At 36.4% G+C, this 25,963-nt stretch overlaps 2 protein-coding genes across 3 annotated transcripts in view; one reads left to right on the top strand and one right to left on the bottom strand.

Moving 5' to 3' along the window:
* CTNNA3 (catenin alpha 3) overlaps window positions 1-25,963 on the bottom strand; it is a 1,866,967-nt gene that overhangs the window by 1,023,816 nt on the left and 817,188 nt on the right. The window lies entirely within an intron of this gene.
* LRRTM3 (leucine rich repeat transmembrane neuronal 3) overlaps window positions 16,400-25,963 on the top strand; it is a 171,252-nt gene continuing 161,688 nt past the window's right edge. The window contains exons 1-2 of the mRNA XM_059170127.1: window positions 16,400-16,970; window positions 17,350-18,881. Coding sequence (XP_059026110.1) covers window positions 16,967-16,970; window positions 17,350-18,881 — 1,536 coding nt within the window. The 5' untranslated portion in view covers window positions 16,400-16,966. The remainder of the gene's footprint in view (window positions 16,971-17,349; window positions 18,882-25,963) is intronic.

Genomic DNA, 25,963 nt, shown 5'->3' with positions numbered 1-25,963 from the left:
TCAGCACAATGAATGATGAAAGCCCCAAATCAAAGTACACCCTTGTATAATTTCCAAATACCAGAGAAAATAAAGTATCACAAAATCTTCCAAAGATTATACACAAAGGATTAGGAATCAGAATAGAACCTGGTTCTCAATGGCAAGAGTGGGTGTAAGAAGATAGTAAACCAATGGCTAAAAGATTCTGAGGGAAAATGATTTCCAATTGTGATATATACATCCAATTTATTAATCAGTTAGGATAAACTAAAAAGTTGAGACACAGAATTTTTATATCAAATGCATCTCAACAAAATCAGTGGTAAACTAAGAAAATTAATATATGGGATCCAGGAAAGGGGAGAATGGAGAAGGGGAATACTAGGTTAACAGCCATAATGAGATACAGCTCATATTAGATATTTGAGAAACAGAGTGCTGCAAAGGAAGGAAGGCTTTATCTGAAAGAACTATTTGGAAAAATTAAACACTTGAAAAATCTTTTAAAATATTGGGAATAACAACTTGCACTATATATGGGCAAAATCTAAGCAAATTTGAAAGACAGGGAGAGAGAGAAAATAGGGACAATTCTTAAATGCAAGGAAAATAAAAGGTTGAATGAGAATGGGGACATAATCCAGGACACCATTTAATCTGGCCGCATCATTGTTTACATGGTCATCTTTAATTAAGTACTATTTATTTAATACTATAGTAATAAGAAATAGGAAAATGAGAGAGAATATATTAATCTTCAGTTAAAATAGCAAGAAATGAAAATATCAACAAAATTCAGAAATATTATAAGGAAAAAATGGTAGATAAAATAGTCACTGAACCCGAAAAGAGTAATTGAAGAAGCTGAGGAGAAGCAATATGGATATTTTCAGTACAAGTCTTTTCTCCTATATGCTTCTCAAACTATGTACATAAAATTCAGTTCTCAATGATTCCTTAATATTTTCCATTTTCCGGTGACCTGTTAAATTTCAAGTACACTGAGAAAGCTAATACTCTAAACCCATTATCAGTTAATATCGTAGAATTCATCTGTTGCTAAATGGAAAAAATATCCAGAAAGAAGTGGGTCACTATAGGCATCCAGCGATAAACTACTGGAGATGAGAGAAAATCACTACGAGGTAAAGAGGTACTTAGAAAAAAGTTATTTTGTCTGTGAATTTATTGTATGTGTGAAACTTGCTCAAATCATAGGCCTGCTGTGTGAGGATCTAATATACATGATGAAGATTGCAACAGTGTCTGCGTGGGTGGTATCACTTGTGATGGGGCAAATATTCCTGGTGTCAACTCTCTTCAGCAAACTGGGTCTATGAAAGCCAACTTGGTGTCAGATTCATATTGTGAGTTATATTTCTGTGTGTTCTTTTTGTGTGATCTCCTAAGTCTCTCTCTCTCTCTCTCTCTCTCTCTCCCTCTTTTTTTTTTTCATTTCTTGAAATTTTGTTTAAACTTTCAGCTGTGCTGTTTGCTCCCAAAAAAAAGAACATGCCTTCTGTGGAGCTGGTGTGTTAAGGGAGGGGTGGGGGCCAGGAGCAGTGGCTGCCTGAAGGCATGGCAAAGAACGGTGGTGGTGATCAATGAAAATCCCAAAGAGAGAACAGAAAGTCACACTAGTTGCTTCCTACTTGCTCTCAAATTTGAAGTCCTCAGAAAGGGATTTTCTGACTTTTCTATCAAACTGTCACAACCCCATATCCTCTGTTATTTGTCTTCATACCACTATTTCTATTTGGCATTGCTCTGTGTGCCTATGGTGCTTATTTTTTATCATCTTATTAACTAGAAGGCAAGTCCTCTGATGGTAAGCACTTTTTCTTATTCACTGTTGTATTCTCAGCACAAAGAACAGCAGAAGAGCTTGGTAGATATTCATAGAATAAATAAATTCTCAATCCAGGACAGATAAAGAAATTTTACTATTATTAAGGACCTGTAGCATTTGCTTCCAGGGACTAAGTCAATTTCTGCCTGAGTCACAGTTTTGCCACATGGGGGCTCTGCTGTTAGTCTCAGGAGATTCCTAAGCATTCCCCACACTCTTAAGGGAACAAGTCTTCAATCGGGATTAATCATTGACAATACACAGAAGGTTTCTCCAGCCCAGTTTGAAAGAGTCCTCAAATAGACTGATACATTTTACCATAATACAAGGACTCAGGCTCCTATTCCCTGCCACTATATTGCAAACCTATGCTGCGTTCCTCTTCTCTCAGAAGTTTCATATCTTTTAGGTCTGTAGCATTAAATCAAAAATATCAGACTTACTGTTTCAAAAACAAAAATAAAACTAACAAGTAGGACATTATGGTTTTTAATCCAAATCCAGATTTCTATTATTTTTCCCCACCTGGTGGCTGGGGAATTTAATGCTTAATTAAATTAATCCTTAATGCTGATATATTTTCAAGAAGGAAGATTTTAAAACAAACTAGTGTACTCAATGGGAAGTATTATATACCATGCTTTAAAAATAAAATAGAAAATAGAAAATGCTATAGACTGAATGTTTGTGTGTCCCCTCCACATTCATATGTTGAAACCTAATCCCCAGTGTGATAGTATTTGGAGGTGGGGCTTTGGGGAGGTGATTAGGTCATAAAGGGTGAGCCCTCAAGAAGGGATTAATGCCCTTACAAAGAGGCCCCTGAGAGATCCCTTTCTTCTTATGTCATGTGAAGTTATAAAGAAAAGAGGGCATCCCTATGAACCAGGAAGCAGCCCCTCGACAGACGTAGAAACTGCTGGCTTATTGACCTCGGACTTCCCAGACTCCAGAACTGTGAGAAATAAATTTCTGTTATTTAAAAACCATCCAGTCTATGGTATTCTGTCCAACAACCTAAATGGGTCAGAACAGAATTTTTTTTCTTTAAAAATTCTTGCTACATCAGAATATATATGAAGCAAATATAGCAAAATGTTTATTATGATAGCATTTAAACAATACTGGCTTTATATTCAAAACACAGCCATACATGCAAAGTAGAACATCAAATATTAAGGTGAAAATTTGGTTAAGAGATGTTTATAGTTACTCTAAAACTCTTTCGTTTTACTGTAAGAAATTATAAGAAATTTGGGAATATATAAACAGGACTATAAATTTTACAGTGTGCCTTACATTCTTACAAATTCCTTCGTGGAATTTTTTCTAAATGAAAAGCTAGAATACTGACTTTTCTTAATATCAATGACTATAAGTGACTTTTGATTTTTATTCTCTTGATAGGAATTTTTTGAGCATTTGTTAGAATAACTCAACATCAAAACAAAAATTAGGCTTGTTTAGCAAGGAACATCAAATAATTGTTTTTGCTGACTATGGGCAAGTGTGATGGAAGTATGAATAGAAATACTAGTAAATACGAAGATTAAACCAACATAGACTTGTGACACCTTAATATTAATTCCTATTCCCAAACTTGTCATTTGACCCATTACTGAATTTCTTGACAGTATAAATACCACAAAATAGATATACATTTCTTTTTCTAAGTTCTAACTCTCAATTTACTGAAAAGTTTGGGAAGCCATAGATTTCCTACTGAAAGTAAATAGATGTTGTATGTATCCGTTGGAGCTAGATATCCTGCTTAAATTAATAAATGGATACTTGATCAACATATATGTTATTAAAACTTACTCCTTGCAAGTTAAATGACACTGACACAAAGGGAAGCAATTAACCAATGTAGAGCATGAAACAAGATGAAGCCCAAATGACCTGGTATCTCTCAACAAATTAATGGCCTTGAAAAATTAAAGGGATTTCAGAAACATGAAAAAAATGCAATATCTGTGCTTTGCTTAAATCTTGACTACAAAGCAATTTTATGAACGTATTTTTTTTTGTTAGGTGCAATAATGTTAGATGGTTAAACTAAAAGTACCTATTGGTTAGAATTGCATACTAAATATATATGGGTATATGGGTAAAGTGCCATGATTTCTGAGATATGTTTTTAACATACTCCAAGAAAAAAAAGGGTGTGCGTGCGTGTATGTGTGTGAAAAAAGGGGTAGGGATAGATGAAAAAAAGTTAGCAAAATATTGATAATTGTTGAAGTTGAGGTTTATTATACTATTTCCTCTACTTTTGTGTATGTTTTAAAATTTCCACTGAAAAAATGGAAAAAAAAAATATTTCCTCAAAACCATGTAGTCTTCTTAGTTTTCAGAAGTCTTCCACTAAGTGTTATTCTTTAAGAGCCTGTTATTTTTCCCTATTCCCAAATTTAGCTTAGGGCTACCTCTGAAGAAAGTAAGGTGAGTAATGCAATGAAACCTGAAAATATGGACTTGTGTGGTAGGAGTCAAGATGACGGAGGAATAGCAGACTGAGATAATATCAGGTCACAGGAGTTCAGCTAAGATACTTATGAAACCATTCCAAACACCGACGAACCCAACAGGAGATAGAAGAAGAGCAGCAATTCTTTCAGAAAATCAACCACTTTCTGAAAGGTAGATGTGCGGAGAAGTGAATCTAAAGCGATGGGAATATAGACAGCAGGGGGAGGGGCCAAGCAACGGAGCACAAAATTCAAACTTTTAAAGTCTGCTCCACTGAGGGACATCACTCCAGAGGGCAAGTGGGGGTGGAGCCCTCGCAGGGACAATGTAGTCTCAGGTCCCATGGGGTCAAGAAGGATTGGGGGTGTCTGAGTGTAGCAGAGCTCACAGGTATCAGAGCAGGGAAACTGGCTATAGAGATGGAGCCAAGGAGTGAGCTCTCACCTCAGGGTTACCTTAAACTGTGATCTGCAGCACATTCAGGCCACAGCTTTTTGAGCAGGGACCCCACAAGTGGCAGATCCGGGGAGACTCACCTTCCTTCTCTGTAGGCAGGCATCTGCTGGGTTTGGAAACTCCAAATGGGGCTGTGTGCCAGAGATGGAGGTGCTCGGTCACAGGCCAGGTGAGCTTGGAATGCGGCCAGAGACCAGGGAGATGGGAGTGATTGAGCACTTTTCCCTGAGGGTGCACTGAGGATTGGGGCCCCCAGCTCTTGGCTCTTCCAGGCTGGAGACTGAGGCCACCATTTACATTCCCGTCCTCCAGACCTCTACTGGAAAGGGAGGGAACAAAAGCTCCTGACAGCTAACCCAAGCAGATTACTCAGCCCAGCCCCTGGCAAGGGCAGCACAATTTTGCCTTGGGCATAGACATTTGAGAATCACTACAACAGGCCCCTCCCCAGAAGATCAGCAAGAACTTCCAGCTAAGGCCAAGCTCACAATCAAGGAGAACAGTGGAATTCCAGAGCAGGGGAAAGCAAAGTATGGAATTCATGGCTTTCTCCCCACAATTCTTTAGTCTTGCAAAGTTAATTAATTTTTCTAATTTTATTTTTTTCTTACTCTAATTTTTTTAACTTTTCCTCTTTCTTATTTTAACATTTTTAACTAGTTTATTTTAACAATACCTTTCTAAAAAATATTTATAAACCTTCATTATTATATTCATATTTTATCCTTCATTGTATTTAACCTTATTTTTTGTATACAGAAAGGGTTTTCTTATTCTAAAAAATTTTGGGATACAATTTCTTCTAATAGATCAAAATATACCCTAAATCTAACAGAGGGCTTTGTCCAAGTCTCCAGCCTGAGCACATTCTCTTCCCAACAACCGTTTTTTTCCCCTCCTTTCTTTTTCCAACCAACTTATCTTATCAATTCCTTTTTTAAAATTTTATTTTAAATTTTCATCCTTACAGTCATATTCCATCCCTTCATCATGTTTACCCTTATTTTAGTGAGAGGTACTTTCTTCTAAGAGACCAAAATACACCCAATATAAAGTGAGTGGCTCTGTACTATTCACCAGTCTATTATATATACTTTTTTAATTTTTAAAAATTCAATTTGGGGTCTCTTCTAATTTGGTGAGTATATATTTTTCTGGGATCTTTGCCACCTTTTCAGTATTTTATTCTCTCGTTCATATATTCTTATCTGGATAAAACGACAAGGTGGAAAAACTCACCACAAAAAAAAAAAAAAAAAAAGAACAAGAGGCAGTACCAAAGACTAGGCCTAATCAATACAGACATGGGTAATATGTCAGATCTAGACTTCAAAATGACTATTCTCAAGGTGCTAACTGGGCTCCAAAAAGGCATGAAAGATATTAGAGAAACCCTGTCTGGAGAAATAAAAGCCCTTTCTGGAGAAATAAAAGAACTAAAATCTAACCAAGCTGAAATCAAAAAAGCTATTGATGAGGTGTAAAAAAAAAAAAAAAAAAAAAAAAAAAAAATGGAGGCTCTTACTCCTAAGAAAAATGAAACAGAAGAGAGTATTAGTGATATAGAAGACCAAATGATGGAGAATAAAGAAGCTGAGCAAAAGAGAGACAAACAACTACTGGTCCACGAGAGGAGAAGTAGAGAGATTAGTGATACCATAAGACAAAACAATATTAGAATAAGTGGGATTCCAGAAAGAAGAAGGAGAGAGAGGAGCAGATGGTATATTGGAGCAAATTATAATAGATAATTTCCCTAATACAGCAAAGGGAACAAGCATCAAAATCCAGAAGGCACAGAGAATCCCCCTCAAAATCAATAAAAATATGTCCATACCCTGTCATCTAATAGTAAAACTTACAAGTCTTAGTAACAAAGAGAAAATCCTGAAAGCAGCCCAAGACAGGAAGTCTGTAACATACAATGGTAAAAATATTAGATTGGCAGCAGACTTATCCACAAAGATCTGGCAGGCCAGAAAGAACTGGCATGATATATTCAGAGCACTAAATGAGAAAAACATGCAGCCAAGAATACTATATCCAGCTAGGCTGTCACTGAAAATAGAAGGAGAGATTAAAAGTTTTCAGGACAAACAAAACTAAAGAATTTGTAAACCCCAAACCAGCCCTACAGGAAATATTGAAAGGGGTCCTCTAAGCAAAGAGAGAGCCTAAATGTGACATAGACCAGAAAGGAACAGAGATAATACATAGTAACAATCACCTTTCAGGCAATACAATGGGACTAAATTCATACCTTTCAATAGTTACCCTGAATGTAAATGGGCTAAATGCCCCAATCAAAAGACAGAGGGTAACAGAATGGATTAAAAAACAAGACCCATCAATATGCTATCTACAAGAAACTTATTTTAGACCCAAAGACACTTCCAGATTTAAAGCGAGTGTGTAGAAAACAAGTGACCATGCTAATGGACATAAACAAAACAAAACAAACAAACAAACAAAACCTGGGGTGGTAATCCTTATATCAAACAAATTAGATATTAAGCCAAAGATTATAATAAGACATGAGGAGTGACACTATATCATACTCAAAGGGTCTGTCCAACAGGAAGATCTAACAATTTTAAATATCTATGTCCCTAACGTGAGAACAGCCAACTGTATGAACCAATTAATAAAAAAAATCAAAGAAACACATCGACAATAATACAATAATAGTAGGGGACTTCAACTACTCCCTTCACTGAAATGAACAGATCATCCAAGCAAAAGATCAACAAGGAAATAAAGGCCTTAAATGGCACAGTGGACCAGATGGACATCACACATGTATTCAGAGCATTCCATCCCAAAGCAACAGAATACACATTATTCTCTAGTGCACACAGAACATTCTCTAGAATAGATCACATCCTGGGTCACAAATCAGTTCTCAACCAGTACCAAAAGACTAGGATCATTCCCTGAATATTTTCAGACCACAATGCTGTGAAGCTAGAATTCAATCACAAGAGGAAAGTTGGAAAGAACCCAAATACATGAAGGCTAAAGAGCATCCTACTAAAGAATGAATGGGTCAACCAGAAAATTAAAGAAGAATTAAAAAAATTCATGGAAATGAATGATAATGAAAACACAATAGTTCAAAATCTGTGGGACACAGCAAAGGCAGTCCTGAGAGGAAAATATGTAACTATACAAGAAACAAGAAAGGTCTCAACCTAACTCTACACCTAAAGGAGCTGAAGAAAGAACAGCAAATAAAGCCTAAACCCAGCAGGAGAAGAGAAATAATAAAGTTCAGAGGAGAAATCAATGAAATAGAAACCAAAAAAACTAGTAGAACAAATGAATGAAACTAGGAGCTGTATAGTATTTATATACACCAACAACAAGACAGAAGAAAGATAAATTAAGGAGTCAATCCCATTTACAATTGCACTCAAAACTGTAAGATACCTAGAAATAAACCTAACCAAGAGGGCAAAGAATCTCTACTCAGAAAACTATAAAGTACTCAGAAAAGAAACTGAGGAAGACAGAAAGAAATGGAAAAACATTCCATGCTTATTGACTGGGAGAATAAATATTGTTAAAATGTCTATGCCACCTAAAGCAATCTACACGTTTAATGCAATCCCTATCAAAATACCATCAACTTCTTTTCAAAGAAACGGAAAAAATAATCCTAAAATTTATATGGAACCAGAAAAGACATCATATAGCCAGAGGAATGTTGAAAAAGAAATCTAAAGTTGGTGGAATCACAACTCTGGACTTTAAGCTCTATTACAATGGTGTCATCATTAAGACAGTATGGTACTGGCACAAAAACAGACAGATAGATCAATGGAATGGAATAGAGAGCCCAGAAATAGACCCTCAACTCTATGATCAATTAATCTTTGACAAAGCAGAAAAGAATGTCCAATGTAAAAAAGAGAGTCTCTTCAAAAAATGGTATTGGTATAATTGGACAGCCACATACAGAAAAATGAAACCAGACCATTTCCTTATAACACACACACAAAATAGACTTAAAATGGATGAAAAATCCCAATGTGAGATAGGAATTCATAAAAATCCTTGAGGAGAACAGAGGCAGCAACTTCTTCGACCTCAGCCGCAGCAACTTCTTCCTAGAAACATTGCCCAAGGCAAGGGAAGCAAGGGCAAAATTGAATTATTGGGACTTCATCAAGATCAAAAGCTTTTTCACAGCAAAGGAAACATTCAACAAAACCCAAAGACAACCAACAGAATGAGAGAAGATATTTGCAAATGACATATCAAATAAAAGTCTAGTATCCAAAATCTATAAAGAACTTATCAAACTCAACACCAAAGAACAAATAATCTAATCAAGAAAAGGGCCAGGACATAAACAGACATTTCTGCAAGAAGATATCCACATGGCCAACAGACTCATGAAAAAGTGCTCCACGTCACTCAGCATCAGGGAAATACAAATCAAAATCACAATGAGATACCATCTCGCACCAGTCAGAACAGCTTAAATTAACAAGTCAGGAAATGACAGATGCTATTGAGGATGTGGAGAAAGGGGAACCTTCCTACACTGTTGGTGGGAATGCAAGCTGGTGTAGCCACTTTGGAAAACAGCATGGAGGATCCTCAAAAAGTTGAAAATAGAGCTACCCTACAACCTAGCAATCACACTACTGGGTATTTACCCTAAAAATACAAAGGTAGTGATCTAAAGCGACACATGTACCCAAATGTTTATAGCAGCAATGTCCACAATAGCCAAACTATGGAAAGAACCTAGATGTCCATCAACAGATGAATAAGAAGATGTGATATATATATACACACATCATATATATGTATACACACACACACGCACACACACACAATGGAATACTATGCAGCCATCAAAAGAAATGAAATCTTGCCATTTGCAATGACATGGATGGAACTAGAGAGTATTATGCTGAGCGAAATAAGTCAATCAGAGAAAGACAATTTCTATGATCTCCCTGATATGAGGAATTTGAGAGGCAAAGTGGGAGGTTTGGAGGGTAGGGAAGGGAAAAAATGAAATAAGATTGGATCAGGAGGGAGACAAACTATAAGAAACTCTTAATCTCACAAAACAAACTGAGGGTTGCCGGGGGAAGTGGGGGAGGGAGAGGGTGGTTGGGTTATGGACAGTGGAGAGAGTATGTGCTATGGTGAGTCCTGGGAGTGTGTAAGCCTGACAATTCACAGACCTGTACCTCTTGGGCAAATAATACATTATATGTTAATTTTTTTAAAAAAAGGTAGAAAAAAAATATGGATTGGTGTTACAATATAAATGTACCTTCAAGTGAGGGAGAGGACATGTGCTAGATAACCCTCTAATGTCTCACTCATTTTGAATTTGCTTCATTTCAGAAACACATTGAGAGACCACTTTAATGGTCAGATCTGGAACTTTCTTTATCCATTTATTTAAGTCAAGGATGCTCACTCATAACCATATGTGACCAAACACGGTTTTTAATAGAGCCCTTGAAGCAAGCAGATGGAAACTAAGGTTATTTCAGAGACATGTTAATGCTCTCATGAAAGATCAGGATATAATTACAAATGTATAAGTGCATATGTGTATTCTAAGAGCTAGAAATAAAGAAACTCCTATTCATAGCTGTAGGGAACTCTTTGTTAGCATTCGGACAACTCTACCACATGATAGGGTATTTCATCAAAAAGGTTAAGCTTTTTACAATATCTAGATCAATTGGGGCACCTGCGTGGCTCAGTTGGTTAAGTGTCTGCCTTGGGCTCAGGCCACGATCCCGGGTCCTGGGATGGAGCCCCACAGCTGGTTTTCTGCTCAATGGGAACTCTGCTTCTCCCTTGCTTGCTCTCCCTATATCCCTCCCCACTGCTCATTCTCTCTCTTTCTCAAATAAATAAATCTTCCCCAAAAACGCATATACTGGTGAAAGCACTTTGTGAGGTAGAATACAGAATGTCAAAAATGTATGCTGTATAATAAATGGTTGTGATATTGAAAGTGTAGTAGAAAGGTAATACTGAAGAATTTTTTTATTTATTGGTAAAGCCTTACTCCACTCTTGGTCTTATTAGTGTCCTTGATAGATGTTTGTTGCAGTATATGCTCATGACCAGAGACCCTAGACAGAATTAAAGAAAATTCATTTTCTCATAGGTACTCTGATTCCGGAAACATTTTATACAACTTTATAGTCTCCAAAGTATTTACCCATAAATTATGGAAATTGATCCTATACAAAAGCCTTAGAAATTCATAACAGAGGTATTATGTGTCCCATTTTGCAGATAAGCAACTGAAACCCTGAGAAGTTTAGCCAGAATTAGTTCCAAATTCCAAATGTTAGTTGACATACACAGTAAAAAACATATATCATTCTCAAAATTATTTTAGAAGGACATTTTGGATGCACTGAATTTATTTTCTAGTATACTTAGTCCAAATGGTCCCAAATTTGATCTTTATGTAATTTTCAGTTTTCACCAAATCTTTTGGTTCTGTTGCCTTCCAAAGCCATATGCAAAGACATTGTCTTTGTCTAGATTATCTGAATAAAAATCCATGGTGCTGCTGTTCAGGGGCTAATTTTGCTAAACATTTCATAAAATATTTTAAAATACATCATGGTCCTTTGTATTTTGAAATACCTTAGGTGATGGGAGCTAATATCAAGATGTTTTCAAAAATTAGAGTCTCACAAAATTGAAGAGAAGTGATAGCCAAATTTAAAGTTAATTCAAATGTGCTGACTCTTTTTTTGGTGTTTCCAACGTTTATTTATAAATTACTCTGGAGAATTGTTGATCCTATTCTCCAAACTTGACCCAAAGAAGCAGCTAATAGCTTCACCATCCCTCTAGTTGCTCAATTTATAAAATAGGAATCATCTTTGATTTCTTTATCTCATACCTCCACTCCTAATCCATTAGAAAACTCATGTTGGTTTTACCTAAACATATATCCAAAAACTAACCAATTCTTATCACTTTCAAGTGATGGCCCAAGTCACCATCATCTCTCTCCTGGATCGGTACAAAGGCCTTCTTATTGATCTCCCTGCTTTTATTCTTATTTATATAATGTAATATGTTATATATTACATAATATATTTATAAATAAAACTTAATTTTGAGTTTATTCCTATAAGAGCAGTGTGACTTATCCTTTCAATAGGTAACTTGATCATATCTTTTGTTTGCACAAAATATTGAGTTGGTCCCCAGTTTCCTCCAGAAGAAAGCCAAAATTTTTACAATGACATATGAAGCCCTCCATGACCTAGTACCTAATACCTCTCTGAATTCATCTTTAATTCCTCTACTCTAGGTCTCTCTAGTCTAAACAGATTGGTCCGTTTGCAATTCATTGTACATATGATTTCCCACTTGAGGGCCTTTGGACTAGCCAGTCCCTTTATATATTTAAGGTTAACAACCTCATCTCCTTCCAGGTTTTGCTCAAGCCACTTTCTTAGTGGGCCTAACCATCCCAACATTTAATATTACAAGAAACAGACTCTTAACTATAGAGTACAAACTGATGGTTACCAGAGGGGAGGGGGGTGGAGGGGATGGGTTAAATAGGTGATGGGGATAAGGAATGCACTTCTGTTGAGCATAGGGAGTTTTGCGTAAGTATTGATTCACTAAATTCTATACCTGAAACTAATATTATAGTGTATGTCAACTAACTGGAATTTAAATAAAAACTTTTAAAAAATTAAAATTACAATTTACCTCACCTCTTACACTCTCAATCTTCCTTATTCTCAATTTTCTTTTCTCTATGGTACCTACTACCTAATAATATACTATTTATGTTGGGGGGGGGGTCTGTCCATGTCTCCCCTTTAGAATATAAGCTTAGATCTTTGTTTTGTACACTGACATACTCCAACTGTCTGGAACAGTACCTAGTACATAGCAGGTACCCAAACAATGTATTTGTTAAATGAATGAAATCCCTGAGGCCAACCTACTGTTAATATATCAGTACATCTTCCTTAGGCCCTGATTTCCCAAGTTTTTTTGGCAATTCAATTTCATAGTGGACACAAGTTGAGCAATATACACTTAGAATTGGTTTACCCAATTGAAGCAAAATACGCACAGCTATTTGAAGTACTATACGTACAGTTTTTAAAAGGCTTTAGATGCATGACTACATTTTATAATTGTATAAATCATTAAGGCCATAGTTTCATTGGGATGATTTAACTTGTCAGGTAGTTTATGGTTTGTTCTGTATGTGGTGGTAAGTGCAAAAGAATTTAAATACATAATGCAGTATAATTTTGGTTCTATTGAAAGGCAAATCAGAACTAATCTGCTTGCTATAGTCAACAAGTAAAAGGAGGATAAACTTTTTAAAAGTACAACAAGAGATTGCTAAAATATTTTAGGAGATAAATTTTTTTTTTATTTTTTCTTTCATTTGAAAGGAAAAGACTATGTCTTTGAGCTAATTTCTGCAGTCTCAAGTATTCAGTCTGCTTTGAATTGTATTATTTTATTTTGGGGTTTTTCTACTAGCCTTATGAATGGTCTTCCTGCTTCAGGCACTTCATTACACTGACCCCAGACAGATCTGGTGGTGATGCCAGCTTAAGGGCTAGTGCCAAGGTCGGGGCCACACAGAATCCCTGGAGTCAGACCCAGTCCAAGAATGGCTATACATTTCTATTGAGGAAGAAACCAATGATTCATGTTGAGAGGAAATATCATTCACGAGACTGACTGTGAAGGTGAGGATGGAGTCGGATCTATGGAGCAAGAAGAGGTCAGAAGCCAAGGTATCAGAAAAATGACTGAAACCTAAGGACAAGGTGTGAAACACAGAAAAGAATGTGATTCACCATAAATAATCCAAGATTTCTCCCAGGAAAAGCAGAGTGAGAGAATTACATTTTCAGTGGGCTCATCTGTGTTCTTGCCACCAGGGAATGAAGGAAAAAGAAGCAGCATGAAATTGACGGGATCTCCAACCATGGTAGAGTAGCCCTCAGCAGCTGTTAGGCAAAACAGACATCTCAAAATCTATTTTCCATGAAGAAGCAAGGAGAGTAAGGAGAAAAATCAGAGGTTCTCAAGCAATAGAGATATGAGATAGACATTATAAATATGATTTCCTCTAGTACTTTTTAATAGATACAAGTTGCCAAGCCCCATTTGGGATGTTAGATGATTAAAGTTGTAACATGTGAAAGGAAATATCCAAAAGTATATTTACTCTTCTTATGAAATTTATGATTTAACTATCAAGATGAGATGTTTACATAAAAGGTAGAGATCACTTGCTGACCTAAATGTTTCCATTTTCTAGTTTCTTGCCTTTTACACACTTTATTTAAGAACACTTCCTTCAAAATTGTATCCAATATCATTGGCTCAGGAACACTGCAGTGTTCAATCTCATGGGCACAAGACTAGTATTACATAACCACTTTGTTCCCCACCAAATGTACTTATGATCCCCATAAAAATGTATTTATTCAATAACAGCATCTATTATTTGTCAAGTTCTCTTCTAGGTATTACAGAAACTGAAGTAGACAAAACACTATCTTTGTCCTCATGGAACCTACATCACAATATCACAAACTTTCATATCCTCTCTTCCAACTAGAAGAAAATTGTTATTTTTAATCACTTCCTTACAGTGCATTTCTTAAAATTACTTGTCCATCAGTCTGTTGATAAGTGCAGCCTCTACCATCCCATGAATCAGAGTCTTGAGGGAAAGACTGAGAAATTTATGTTTAACTAGCTCTCTGGGGGCTTTACATGCATTAATAGCAAGGATAATTTGGGAGGAACCACTGCCCTTTTCATAGCATACTATCAGAGGAATTGGTGATTCTCATGGTACTATTTCTGTGGGACCCTTTTGATTGTCATGACTAACAACTACCCAACTTCTCATCCTTAGAGAATGTGAAAGCTCTCTGGGTCATTCCACAGCCAATTCACCTGACAAAGACTGACAAGGCAAACTTTTAAGGTGCACTATTTATCTTTAAACAAAATGATTTTCTCTATGGGACAGATGTTACCATATTCTGCTTTAGGAAGAAAGAATTAAACATTAATTACTAGTTAGGGGCCATAGAACCAAAAGATTCATTTTAAAGATAAAGCTGAGAAGATAGAGATTTTAAAAGCTCTCTTATTAAAAGAAGGTAAGACTGAGTGAATCCTAGAAATCCATTGTGAATAACATAAAAATGTTCATTGAAAAGGCTCTTTGTGAGTTAATGATAGTTGGTACAGTCAATATTCAATACTAAACAATAAGCAATGACAGCAAATACATTAAAGTTGATATTCAAATAACAGCTAACACACATTTATTATGTGCTACACACTATTCGAAGTACTTAACAGATATTAAGTTGACAATTCTCAAACCCTCTATGAAATGTTTTTTGTTACCATACCTATTTTGTAGAAGAGAAAATGAGGCATAGAGAAGATAAGTAACCTATTCAAGTTTACATAGCTGACAATTTGTAGCCAGGATTTAATCCTAGGTTCAAAAATCCATGCTCTTAATCACTAGACTAAACTGCTTCTTATTAGTTTTTATAATACTTCTTTCAAAGAATCATACCAAAGTTTATACAAACCTAGGAAGCAAGATTGATTAACTGATTGACTGATATTACAACTTCCTTGACTCAATGTCCTAATCAGGCTAATTTTCACTTGACTCACTTTCAGATGAAGATAACACTGTTGCTGAAGACCATCTAGTGGTTAGAGGTCCAAGCGAAAGAGAGAGATGGATTTGCATCTCAGCTCTGCCATTTACTTGCTGCATGAATGTCAAGTTACCTCACCAAGCCTCAGTTTCCTCATCTTTAAAATGAAACTTATAAAAGGACGTACATCACAATATTGTTTAAAGATAAAACAAGATTGCTCATTTAAAACACTTAGGAAGTGCTCAATAAATATTATTAGTGCAATAAATAGCAGCCGCATCAATAAACTGAACCAAATGATCTCTTGATTCTTCCACTCGCACTAAAAATGGTTTATTTCTCTTCTAATTAAAAACAAATGACAGAACCAAAACAACAAACGAAGCCATAAGCCATTAAGCCAATTATGTCTTTTGTAGAAAACCAGAAAAGCTATTGGACACATCAATTTATATGTCATTAGTTATCCCTACTATTCCAAAATGTATCATCTATCTTAGCATCCTGAGACACCTTCTGTAATATAATCACTGTGACTCCAAGAGGTCAAATGGGCAGACAGTTAATGCTTCTCTGTTAAAAGCTCAATAAGTCATTTTATAAATTTCAGTCCAAAGCCTACGTTGGGGTTAAGAAAAATTGACATTTGGTCTGTGAACTTAATGTCAAGCTCCAGAAAAAACTCTAGGCAGTACATGTTTAGCGATTAAGTGGACGCAGACAATAAAGACATTGCCAAATTGTAAAACAAGACTTGGAAATTACAGAAAATGTTGCTAGTTATTGATTACGGTGACCATTCAGTTCCCATTGAGCCACCCAAAAGAATCATTCATTTTCCAGCAGAGAGCCTGCTCATTTGCAAGATAAAAGAGAGACATTTCTGCACATGCCCATAATGTTCTTCACCACTGGGGGCAGCTTTACATAAGACTGCATTCACTGAAACCAAAGCAACAGTCCGAGCAGCTTTCAGAATGACAGTCTGCAGAAGTGAGCTGAGCGTGTGTGCGGTACGGGGCTCTCCTGCCTCCTGGGCTCCAACGCAGCTTTGTGGCTGAAGTGGGTGCTCACCACCAGAAATGCTGGGCTATGGAATACAGATGTGGCAGCTCAGGTAGCCCCAGGTTGCCTGGAGGAATACATCATGCTTTCCGATAAGAAGAAATTGTAGAAGCCAGTTTTTTTTTTTTTTTTTTTAACGTCCCCCCCCCCAAAAAAAAACCTGTAAAGATGCAAAAACGTAATATCCATGAAGATCCTATTACCTAGGAAGATTTTTTTGATGTTTTGCTACAAATGCGGTGCTGGAATTTATTTGTTCTTGGAGTGTTCTGCGTGGCTGGCAAAGAATAATGTTCCAAAATCGGTCCATCTCCCAAGGGGTCCAATTTTTCTTCCTGGGTGTCAGCGAGCCCTGACTCACAGTGCAGCTGACAGGGGCTGTCATGCAAGTGGCCCCTTAAGCCAAAGCAAAAGACCTAAGGACGACCTTTGAACAATACAAAGGATGGGTATGTTTTGTCATTTTTCTTCTTTCCTTCTTAAAAAAAACAAAAACAAAAACAAAAAAAAGACAAAAACAAAAACAAAACCCTCTAGTTTGTGTTGTAATTCTGCCTTAAATATTTTAGAGATTACCTTTCTGTGCTTAATACTATAAATTCAATTGCTTAGTGGACACGTTTCTTTGCTTAACTATTTAGAAAAAAAAAAAAAAAACCTAAAGACAATTCTCTTTAAATGTCAAGGAGGTAATATTTGGTATTAAATGTTGTTTATCTAGATTTAATTTTTTTTAAAAAAAGAAAATACATGTCTATTTTTGCTTGGTTAAAAATAAATGAATTCCTTTTTGGGGGGATAACTTTTCTAAGTTGTTTTTATTTCCAGGTTTCAATGTAATTAGGCTACTGAGCGGATCAGCTGTAGCACTGGTTATAGCCCCCACTGTCTTACTGACAATGCTTTCTTCTGCCGAACGAGGATGCCCTAAGGGCTGTAGGTGTGAAGGCAAAATGGTATATTGTGAATCTCAGAAATTACAGGAGATACCCTCAAGTATATCTGCTGGTTGCTTAGGTTTGTCCCTTCGCTATAACAGCCTACAAAAACTTAAGTATAATCAATTTAAAGGGCTCAACCAGCTCACCTGGCTGTACCTTGACCATAATCATATCAGCAATATTGATGAGAATGCTTTTAATGGAATACGCAGACTCAAAGAGTTGATTCTGAGTTCCAACAGAATCTCCTATTTTCTCAACAATACCTTCAGACCTGTGACAAATTTACGGAACTTGGATCTGTCCTATAATCAGCTGCATTCTCTGGGATCTGAACAGTTTCGGGGCTTGCGGAAGCTGCTGAGTTTACATCTACGGTCTAACTCCCTGAGAACCATCCCCGTGCGAATATTCCAAGACTGCCGCAATCTGGAACTTTTGGACCTGGGATATAACCGGATCCGAAGTTTAGCCAGGAATGTCTTTGCTGGCATGATCAGACTCAAAGAACTTCACCTGGAGCACAATCAATTTTCTAAGCTCAACCTGGCCCTTTTTCCAAGGTTGGTGAGCCTTCAGAACCTTTACTTGCAGTGGAATAAAATCAGTGTCATAGGACAGACCATGTCCTGGACCTGGAGCTCATTACAAAGGCTTGATTTATCAGGCAATGAGATTGAAGCTTTTAGTGGACCTAGTGTTTTCCAGTGTGTCCCAAATCTGCAGCGCCTCAACCTGGATTCCAATAAGCTTACATTTATTGGTCAAGAGATTTTGGATTCTTGGATATCTCTCAATGACATCAGTCTTGCCGGGAATATATGGGAATGCAGCAGAAATATCTGTTCCCTGGTAAACTGGCTGAAAAGTTTTAAAGGTCTGAGGGAGAATACAATTATCTGTGCCAGTCCCAAAGAGCTGCAAGGAGTAAACGTGATCGATGCCGTGAAGAACTACAGCATCTGTGGCAAAAGTACCACGGAGAGGTTTGATCTGGCCAGGGCTCTCCCCAAGCCGACATTTAAGCCTAAGCTTCCCCGGCCGAAGCATGAGAGCAAGCCCCCTTTGCCCCCCACGGTGGGAGCCACGGAGCCCGGCCCCGAGACCGATGCTGACACCGAGCACATCTCTTTCCATAAAATCATCGCAGGGAGCGTGGCCCTTTTCCTGTCCGTGCTCGTCATCCTGCTCGTTATCTACGTGTCATGGAAGCGGTACCCTGCGAGCATGAAGCAGCTACAGCAGCGCTCCCTCATGCGAAGGCACAGGAAAAAGAAAAGACAGTCCCTAAAGCAAATGACTCCCAGCACCCAGGAATTTTATGTAGATTATAAACCCACCAACACGGAGACCAGCGAGATGCTGCTGAATGGGACGGGACCCTGCACCTATAACAAATCAGGCTCCAGGGAGTGTGAGGTATGAACCGTTGTGATAAAAGCGCTCTTAAAAGCTGGGAAATAAGTGGTGCTTTATTGAACTCTGGTGACTATAAAGGGAACGTGGTGCCCCCTCCCATTCCCTCTCCCTCTCACTTTGCAGGCAAGGTCCTTGCCTGTCCGTTTCAGCACATTCATAATACTGGTCATTTTCCTCTCCTACATAATCAGTCCATTGAAATTTAAATACCACAATCAATGCAAAGCTCAAACTCTGGTTTAATATAATGCCTATTGTATAAGAGTCTTAACTGATTGCATTAATATCTCACTTGTTTTAAGATAAAACTCACTTTCCCATAAGTAATCCCCCACAGCTACTGTTATTTCTCTTCTGGTAGGACCACATCTATAGTTCTAGAAGGGTTGCTGTTCATTTTGGCAAATCAAGAAAAAAGTGAATGAACCCAGGTACTGGGAGCTCAAACTGATTCTAGGAGAATGCTTGATTACAGAAACATTTAGACACAGAGCCTTAAAACACGGTCTAGCTTAAAAAGAAAATTGCAGGAAATTATCAAAAGATGGTGCTGGGTTAAAGAAGCACCACAGGCAATTTTCCAGAGCTGTTTGAATTACAGGAAAGCGAGCCCAGGGAACAGTGCTGAAGGGTTAAAATGCTGAAAATAAACAAGTGAAAAACATGAGATGGTAAAAATACAAAGTTTTAGACTTGAATGCCTTGTCTCTGAAATCCATCCCTGGAAAATCATACTAGAGGTTTCACACTGTCAATTTCTCCTAGCCTTTATTTAGCCTAAATTAATTAATTAACTTAATAACCAAGAAGCAAATTTGAGGAGGCAGGTTTCTCCACTGTTCCTCACCTAAGGGAGTTTTCAGAGATGAGGCTTGCAAATGGGAAGGCAGCTTGCTATTTGCATATGGTTGGGAGCTTACCAGAATTTCTTTCCAGCTCTTTCAAGGACTTTAATCTAGTGAGTGAAATCTTTAGCTCTGTCTGTTTTTCTGTCTGGGATTTGTCTGGTTGTCCTGTTGTGTTCCATTATGTGCCCTGCACACGCTAGTCCCCTAATGACTGACACTTCATTCAGAGGCATAAAGAGAACACATTCCAAGACATGCTTGCCACCAAAAGCTTCATTGAAAAGAATGATTTTGATAACATCTTAATAAATGTCTAAAATACATCTTAGAGGAAAAAAAAGACCAAACTATGGCAGTTGTCCTTTGCTTTTCTACTGATGACGTTACAGTGTCCCTATGTTCATCTGCACTGGGAACTCATCCATCAGTATGATTCTGTACAAACCCTGTTGGCAATCTGCAAGCTGCATGCATGTTTTTATGTCGTAGGTGAAAGTTTATTGACTGCAGCACAAATCAGACCCTCTGTATTTAAGTAACTTTGACCACACTTCATTAAGATTTTAGAAAAATGTCTGTGGTCTCTATTGTATCCCCTCTCATCCTCCAAAATGAACAATCCTGTTGCAGGAGCAAAAATCAGGAATTGAAACATTGAGTCTTTTTCATTTAATTTGGCTTGCCAAGCTCCACATCTTTAACCACATCCCTGTTCTTTCAAAACAAAATCACTGCAGCAAAAAAGAAAAAGTGAATGGCTATTTTTTTTTAACCAGCATTTTTATATAGTTTGAAGGCTTTTCATATGCTGAGAGGAAAAATCTAGATAAGTCCCCATGAAATATAATCGCAAGGAAGACAGATTTTTTAAAAGATCATACTTTTATAAGCAATAAAGGGAAGGGGACATTTCAAGTGGATTTCTCAAGGTACTTTGCTTTTGATTAAAATCTTAAAAGAGATGCAGAAAAGCATCCTAACTATGATATATCGACCCATGAATAATTGTTGAATGTATATTTATTAATGGTAAATAGTCACAGATTCCCAATTGATTAATAATGCAGATACTTCCTTACAGTACTGTAACTGGATGACTGAGCCTACTGTGATGTTTTTCACTGAAGTTGTAATTTTTCATTTTTCATAAAATGTCAGTAAATATATATTCCATCTCAAAAAGAAAATTTCTTTGATCAGCCTCATTTTTATCTGTACTGAAGATGATTGTATTAATTAAATGCAGTGTTAAAGTGAAAAAGCCCATTTCTATTCTTTGACTTGACCTTCTGCTTCATTTGTCATGGATACCAAATAAACTTAGGCAAGACATATCTATACTTATATTTTTGAATTCTTACAGTTCTCACTGTTGTGATCCTAGCAGCATATATAAAATAGGTTTGTTGTATTGAAAGTGTTTCTAAAATTCAAAGCCACTTTGTGTGTAAGATTAAATGAATGACCAACATTTTGAAGGCTGGTCATTTTTTAGTGCTTAACTTTACTTATGAATGTAATAATAGAACTAAAATAAAATTCCTTAGATTATAAAAATTATTTTGATTTAGGACATGAATTTTTTTATTTAGCCCCCCTCCCCCACTTTGGGAATGAAGCTTCTCTATTTCTTAGGATCTTCTGATCACAAATATAGAACTCTTGTTAGGTTAGACAATAACTAGTTCACCATCATAAATTTGACAGAGCCACCTGGTCAGTGCTCTCCTGTTCAAAAGTTGTTGTCTTCACCCCCACCCCCACAACACTTTCTGGACTACATACTGCAAGTCTGTTTTCATTAAGTATTTCCAACTCATAGCATATTAAAGACATATCACTGGTATCCCATTTTTCTATTCCAAATTTACATGAAGTATCTGACTTCCCTCAAAGGTGACAACAGTTAAATAAACCGCCTGGCCTCTTGAACTATACAACACAGATATGTTGATGCAGAATGGATTCAGTCATTACTTGGGATGCTTTACCAGAGAGAGAAGAAACGCAGTTTAGTCACTGAACTGCATGGGTGTTTTTTCCCCCCATTTTTATGAGTCCCAGTACACATAGTGCTACCGCAGCTCGGCTTTAATAGTCCCAGTGCCACAGTCTTCTAAGCAATACTTACGCAAGATATATTCCTTTTAAATGAGTTTATATTTTCCAAGAATGTTGACATTACATTTTTTCAAAGGATTTAAACCATTTTTTACATGATTTGGTGAGTCAACTATCTAAGTCGACCGGCAATAAACTGTATTTCTGTGGAGCAGCAGTGACCTCCAGTGGCTGGTTAGACTAACCGCAGACTAACCGCAGCGATTCATGCACGTCTTCAGTTTTTCTAATTCTGAATCCTTATGTAAACATGATTTACAGCATGTATTTTTCGATCTGTGAATCAGACTTGAGTTTTATTTCATTCATCTCCCTCAGAAATATAGTTATAGTATGATTTTTTAAAGTTCTATTTTGCATATGGACTTATTCTGTAATTAGCCCAGAGAGAGGCTATAGAAATGACACTGGGAGCTAGAAATAAGTGTCCATGGATGAAGAGCAAGTGATTATGTAGTAAGGATAGATAAGAAATACGTCAAAGTATTTATACTCATCAATGTTATATCTGCCATATATTCTCAAGTTTTCATTAAATGGGTTAGTATTTTCCATAGGCAATGTTCCAAAATATAATTTCAATTGGGGAAGACAGATTTCAACATTAATATTGAAAGAATTAGCATCGGTTATTTACCAGTCAGTAGGAATGTCTGAGCTATCAGGTGAGGGAGGCCTCCTCCTCCACTCTAGGAGCCTGCAGTATCATGATCATGCCAGTGACCTGTGCTTTGCCCCAGTGCTCTCCCCAACCCATCCCCCCTCCCAGCCGCTAAACACTGGTTCTATTAGGTTCTCTGACAATGATGTTACAGTCTAAGAGGTGATGATTCATGGATAATGAAATTATGCTCTCCTTCTGGGGAAGGATAATGCAGAGTCAGATTTATAGATCTGGCAAGGGATTTTAGGATGTTGTAGGTGCATTGAAATATCCTCTCTTCCCTTGACATTTACCAAGAAGAGAACTTAAATAGTTTATTTAACATGTGGATTAGACTAGCATCAGAAACAAGCATCCAGCCATGAAGCCTAAGACAAAATGAGTTTCAGATATGACAAATGAGAATTGAGCCATGAGAAGTGAAAAAATTCAGAAACTGTTTTTCTTCTCTTCTCTTTTCCCTGGATTCTCATTGGTGTCTGGATCTGTAGCAAACCCTTGGAGTTTTGGGGTACTTGTACTCTCTTAACTACCTACAGTAAAAATCAGACACACTAAGAAGAAATACGAACAATAATATCAATAAATGTGAATTATAAATGTAAGAGAAACAGAAGTGATGGAAGTTAAATAGCTTTATTAAAGTTAAATAGCTTTATTGAAAACTAATAAAAAAAATACATAGGTGAAAGTGAGTTCATCTAATCTGATTATAATAGCTAACAGAATTGGACCCAAATTTTGCTTAGTCTCCAAAATCATTGGTGACTTTTGTATAGTTGTGTAGAATAAAATAGAAATACTGCAGAGAAAACCTATATAAACATAGTTTACAGTTCTTTTTTATTTGAGGAAAGTATCACAGCCATGGATGGTAGTGTATGTGCCTTAGATTCAAGTTTCTTTGACATTTTCTGATCTAATGATTTCAGGTCAGTTTCTTAGCTTTTCTGAACTTGAAGTTCCCCATCTGTAAAATGGGCATGTATTATATTTTATATGGTTATTGGAAGAACAAAATTTGAGAAATACTTTGTTAATTCTCAAATAGCAAAAACCTATTCTTTTCAAAGGGCATTTAGTGAGATATTCATCTACTGGTGCTCTGTGTCTGGCCTGGGTCAAAGACATCACTAACTTCTATATTACAGAAGACCAAATCCATTTTACGTTAATACAAATTCTGAGACTTGGCAGTGAGTCTAGAACTTAAATTGTTTTTGACCTTTACTTTCCATAAAAACACAGTTTCTTCTACCCCATGTTATCAGAGTCTGAGTTTATCAGTAATGATTAATATACATAAATGCGCAATAGACATAAAGATACCAACCAGAGAATACAAAAGCAAAAGCTTATCAAAGTAAATAAAAATCCTAATTGTGTCCCAAATAAGGTCTTTATAGAAAGGACTTTCAATAAGCATAGGTTAATTGTTGATCTCCTTTCTAGTATCAATATTTTGAGCATTTGTTGTCTTTATACTTACATATAACATTTATGGTGAGATGACATCATTATTGCATAAAAAAAGTAATTGTTCATAACATGTTATAGTGGGATTAGCATACATTCCACGTAACAATCATATAACATCTATTTTGTTTCTTTTTTTCCCCAAAGAAAGACCCTAAAATCTCTTCCTACAAAAAAACCTGATATTGACTTTATCAATTATTGTCATTGAAAATCACTGGATTAAAAAAGGCATAAAAATACAAAGGCTTTTTTAATAAGTAACAACCTAATCATTTAAGCAAATGAAATACTAGTCTTTGTTGGTCTTTCAGCAAAATAAATAAATAAATAAATAAACAATTTAGTCACAAATATAACAAATCTCTCTCCACTGGATGTACACGTATTTCCAAAATTCTTATAATTCAAGTAGAAAAATGGTTCATCTTTGATATCTAAGTTTCTGTAAAATCTATGAAGAACAGAGAGAAGATGGTTGTTCTTCAGAGGAAAAAATTATTTGTGAATTTTATGCTTGCTTTACCTTCATAGGATCATTGGTGGAGGTTCTTGAGTTAGGTCTCATGAACATGTAAGAAGAATTTCAGAAACACAGACTCTCTGAGCCACAGAGTAAGACCAAGCAGAGGCAACCTATTTTACAACTGTAACTTCTAAAGACAAAACCCCATATTCAATAAAAATCCCTCTTATTGAAGAAAGATTAAAAGAGCTTCTATATTTCCCTATCCAGCAAATGTAATGAAAATCGATAACTTTCTTGACAATTCTCATATTTTCTTTTTATTTTTCAGGGGCTCCCACTCCCCACTCCCCAAGAAGGAATTTCCTTTATACCTTTCTCCTACCCTTAAGTTGTTATTCCCTACTTTATACACATGGAAAAATTGTTTTATATCACCAAAGATAGTCTTTTCTCATATAACCCAACACAAGTTGGTCATCTCACTCAGAAGAGTGGTCTATCTCTAATTAAAAAAAAAAAAAAAAAAAGACTGTAAAACAAAACTTAAGTCTGGCTGGCCCTCTCCAGCCTATAAATCACCTCTCCAATATCTCTGATTTTCAACAGAAAAAGGAAGAAATCTAGTTGAATAGCAGGTTGGCAAAGTATTAAAGTCTACTATTTTCCTCTTAATCAACTCCTAGTAAACAAAATATAGGACTTTTTCACCAATTAAAAACACTCATACCAAGAATCAGAATTTAGTCTTCTCAGGGGTAAAATGCAAATTTGGGGGGCTTCACACATAAAACAATAAGGCAGGTATTACATTTAAGCAAAGGTAATTTCTGTTCAATCTTCATCATACTAAATACATCAATCCAGGGTGTAAAATACATGTTGTCACTAAAGAGCAAAGGACTTCAATTAAATATCCTTATTCAGCCCTCTTGGGGCTCAAAGTTTTTAATGAGGTGGTGGGGGTAAAAAGAAAATGTCCTTAGACAGTAAGGCTACAGTATAGTGAGGCTATACTATCAGATGGACTTCATGGCTTTTACTGGGTGGTCCCTACACATAGCAAAAAACTGCTTCTTATCAATAATATTGACCTGTTATACATTCTGAAAGAAGGAATATGTTTATGCCTCTCCATATGAAGCAATCAACCAGAATCTCACAAAAAATATTTAAAGGAAACGTAGAGTATCATGTTGAGGCTGAAGTAGTGGAGGAACTTTAAAATATCTGTTATACCTGTGATAAGATCACAACAGTGAAAACCCTCTAAGGAGTTTAAAACTAACACCTCACTTTAGGATCAGTGTTGGCTTGTACTCATTGATCTACAAAAGGGGCTTTGCACAATTTACACAAAATTTTAAAATGAAAAGTCAAAATTATTTAGTACTGCCATTTATCCAATGGAAGGTTAGGTAACATCACTGAATGATGGCTAAATTAGAATAATTACAGATCTGTAAATAAAGGCCATATTACATAAGCATATGGTGTTCTCTACCAA

This window comes from Mustela lutreola, chromosome 4 (assembly GCF_030435805.1).
Source record: "Mustela lutreola isolate mMusLut2 chromosome 4, mMusLut2.pri, whole genome shotgun sequence".
In the NCBI taxonomy this organism is placed as follows: domain Eukaryota; kingdom Metazoa; phylum Chordata; class Mammalia; order Carnivora; family Mustelidae; genus Mustela; species Mustela lutreola.
The sequence above is the reverse complement of the archived record's forward strand: the minus strand, read 5'-3'. Positions and strand labels throughout refer to the sequence as shown.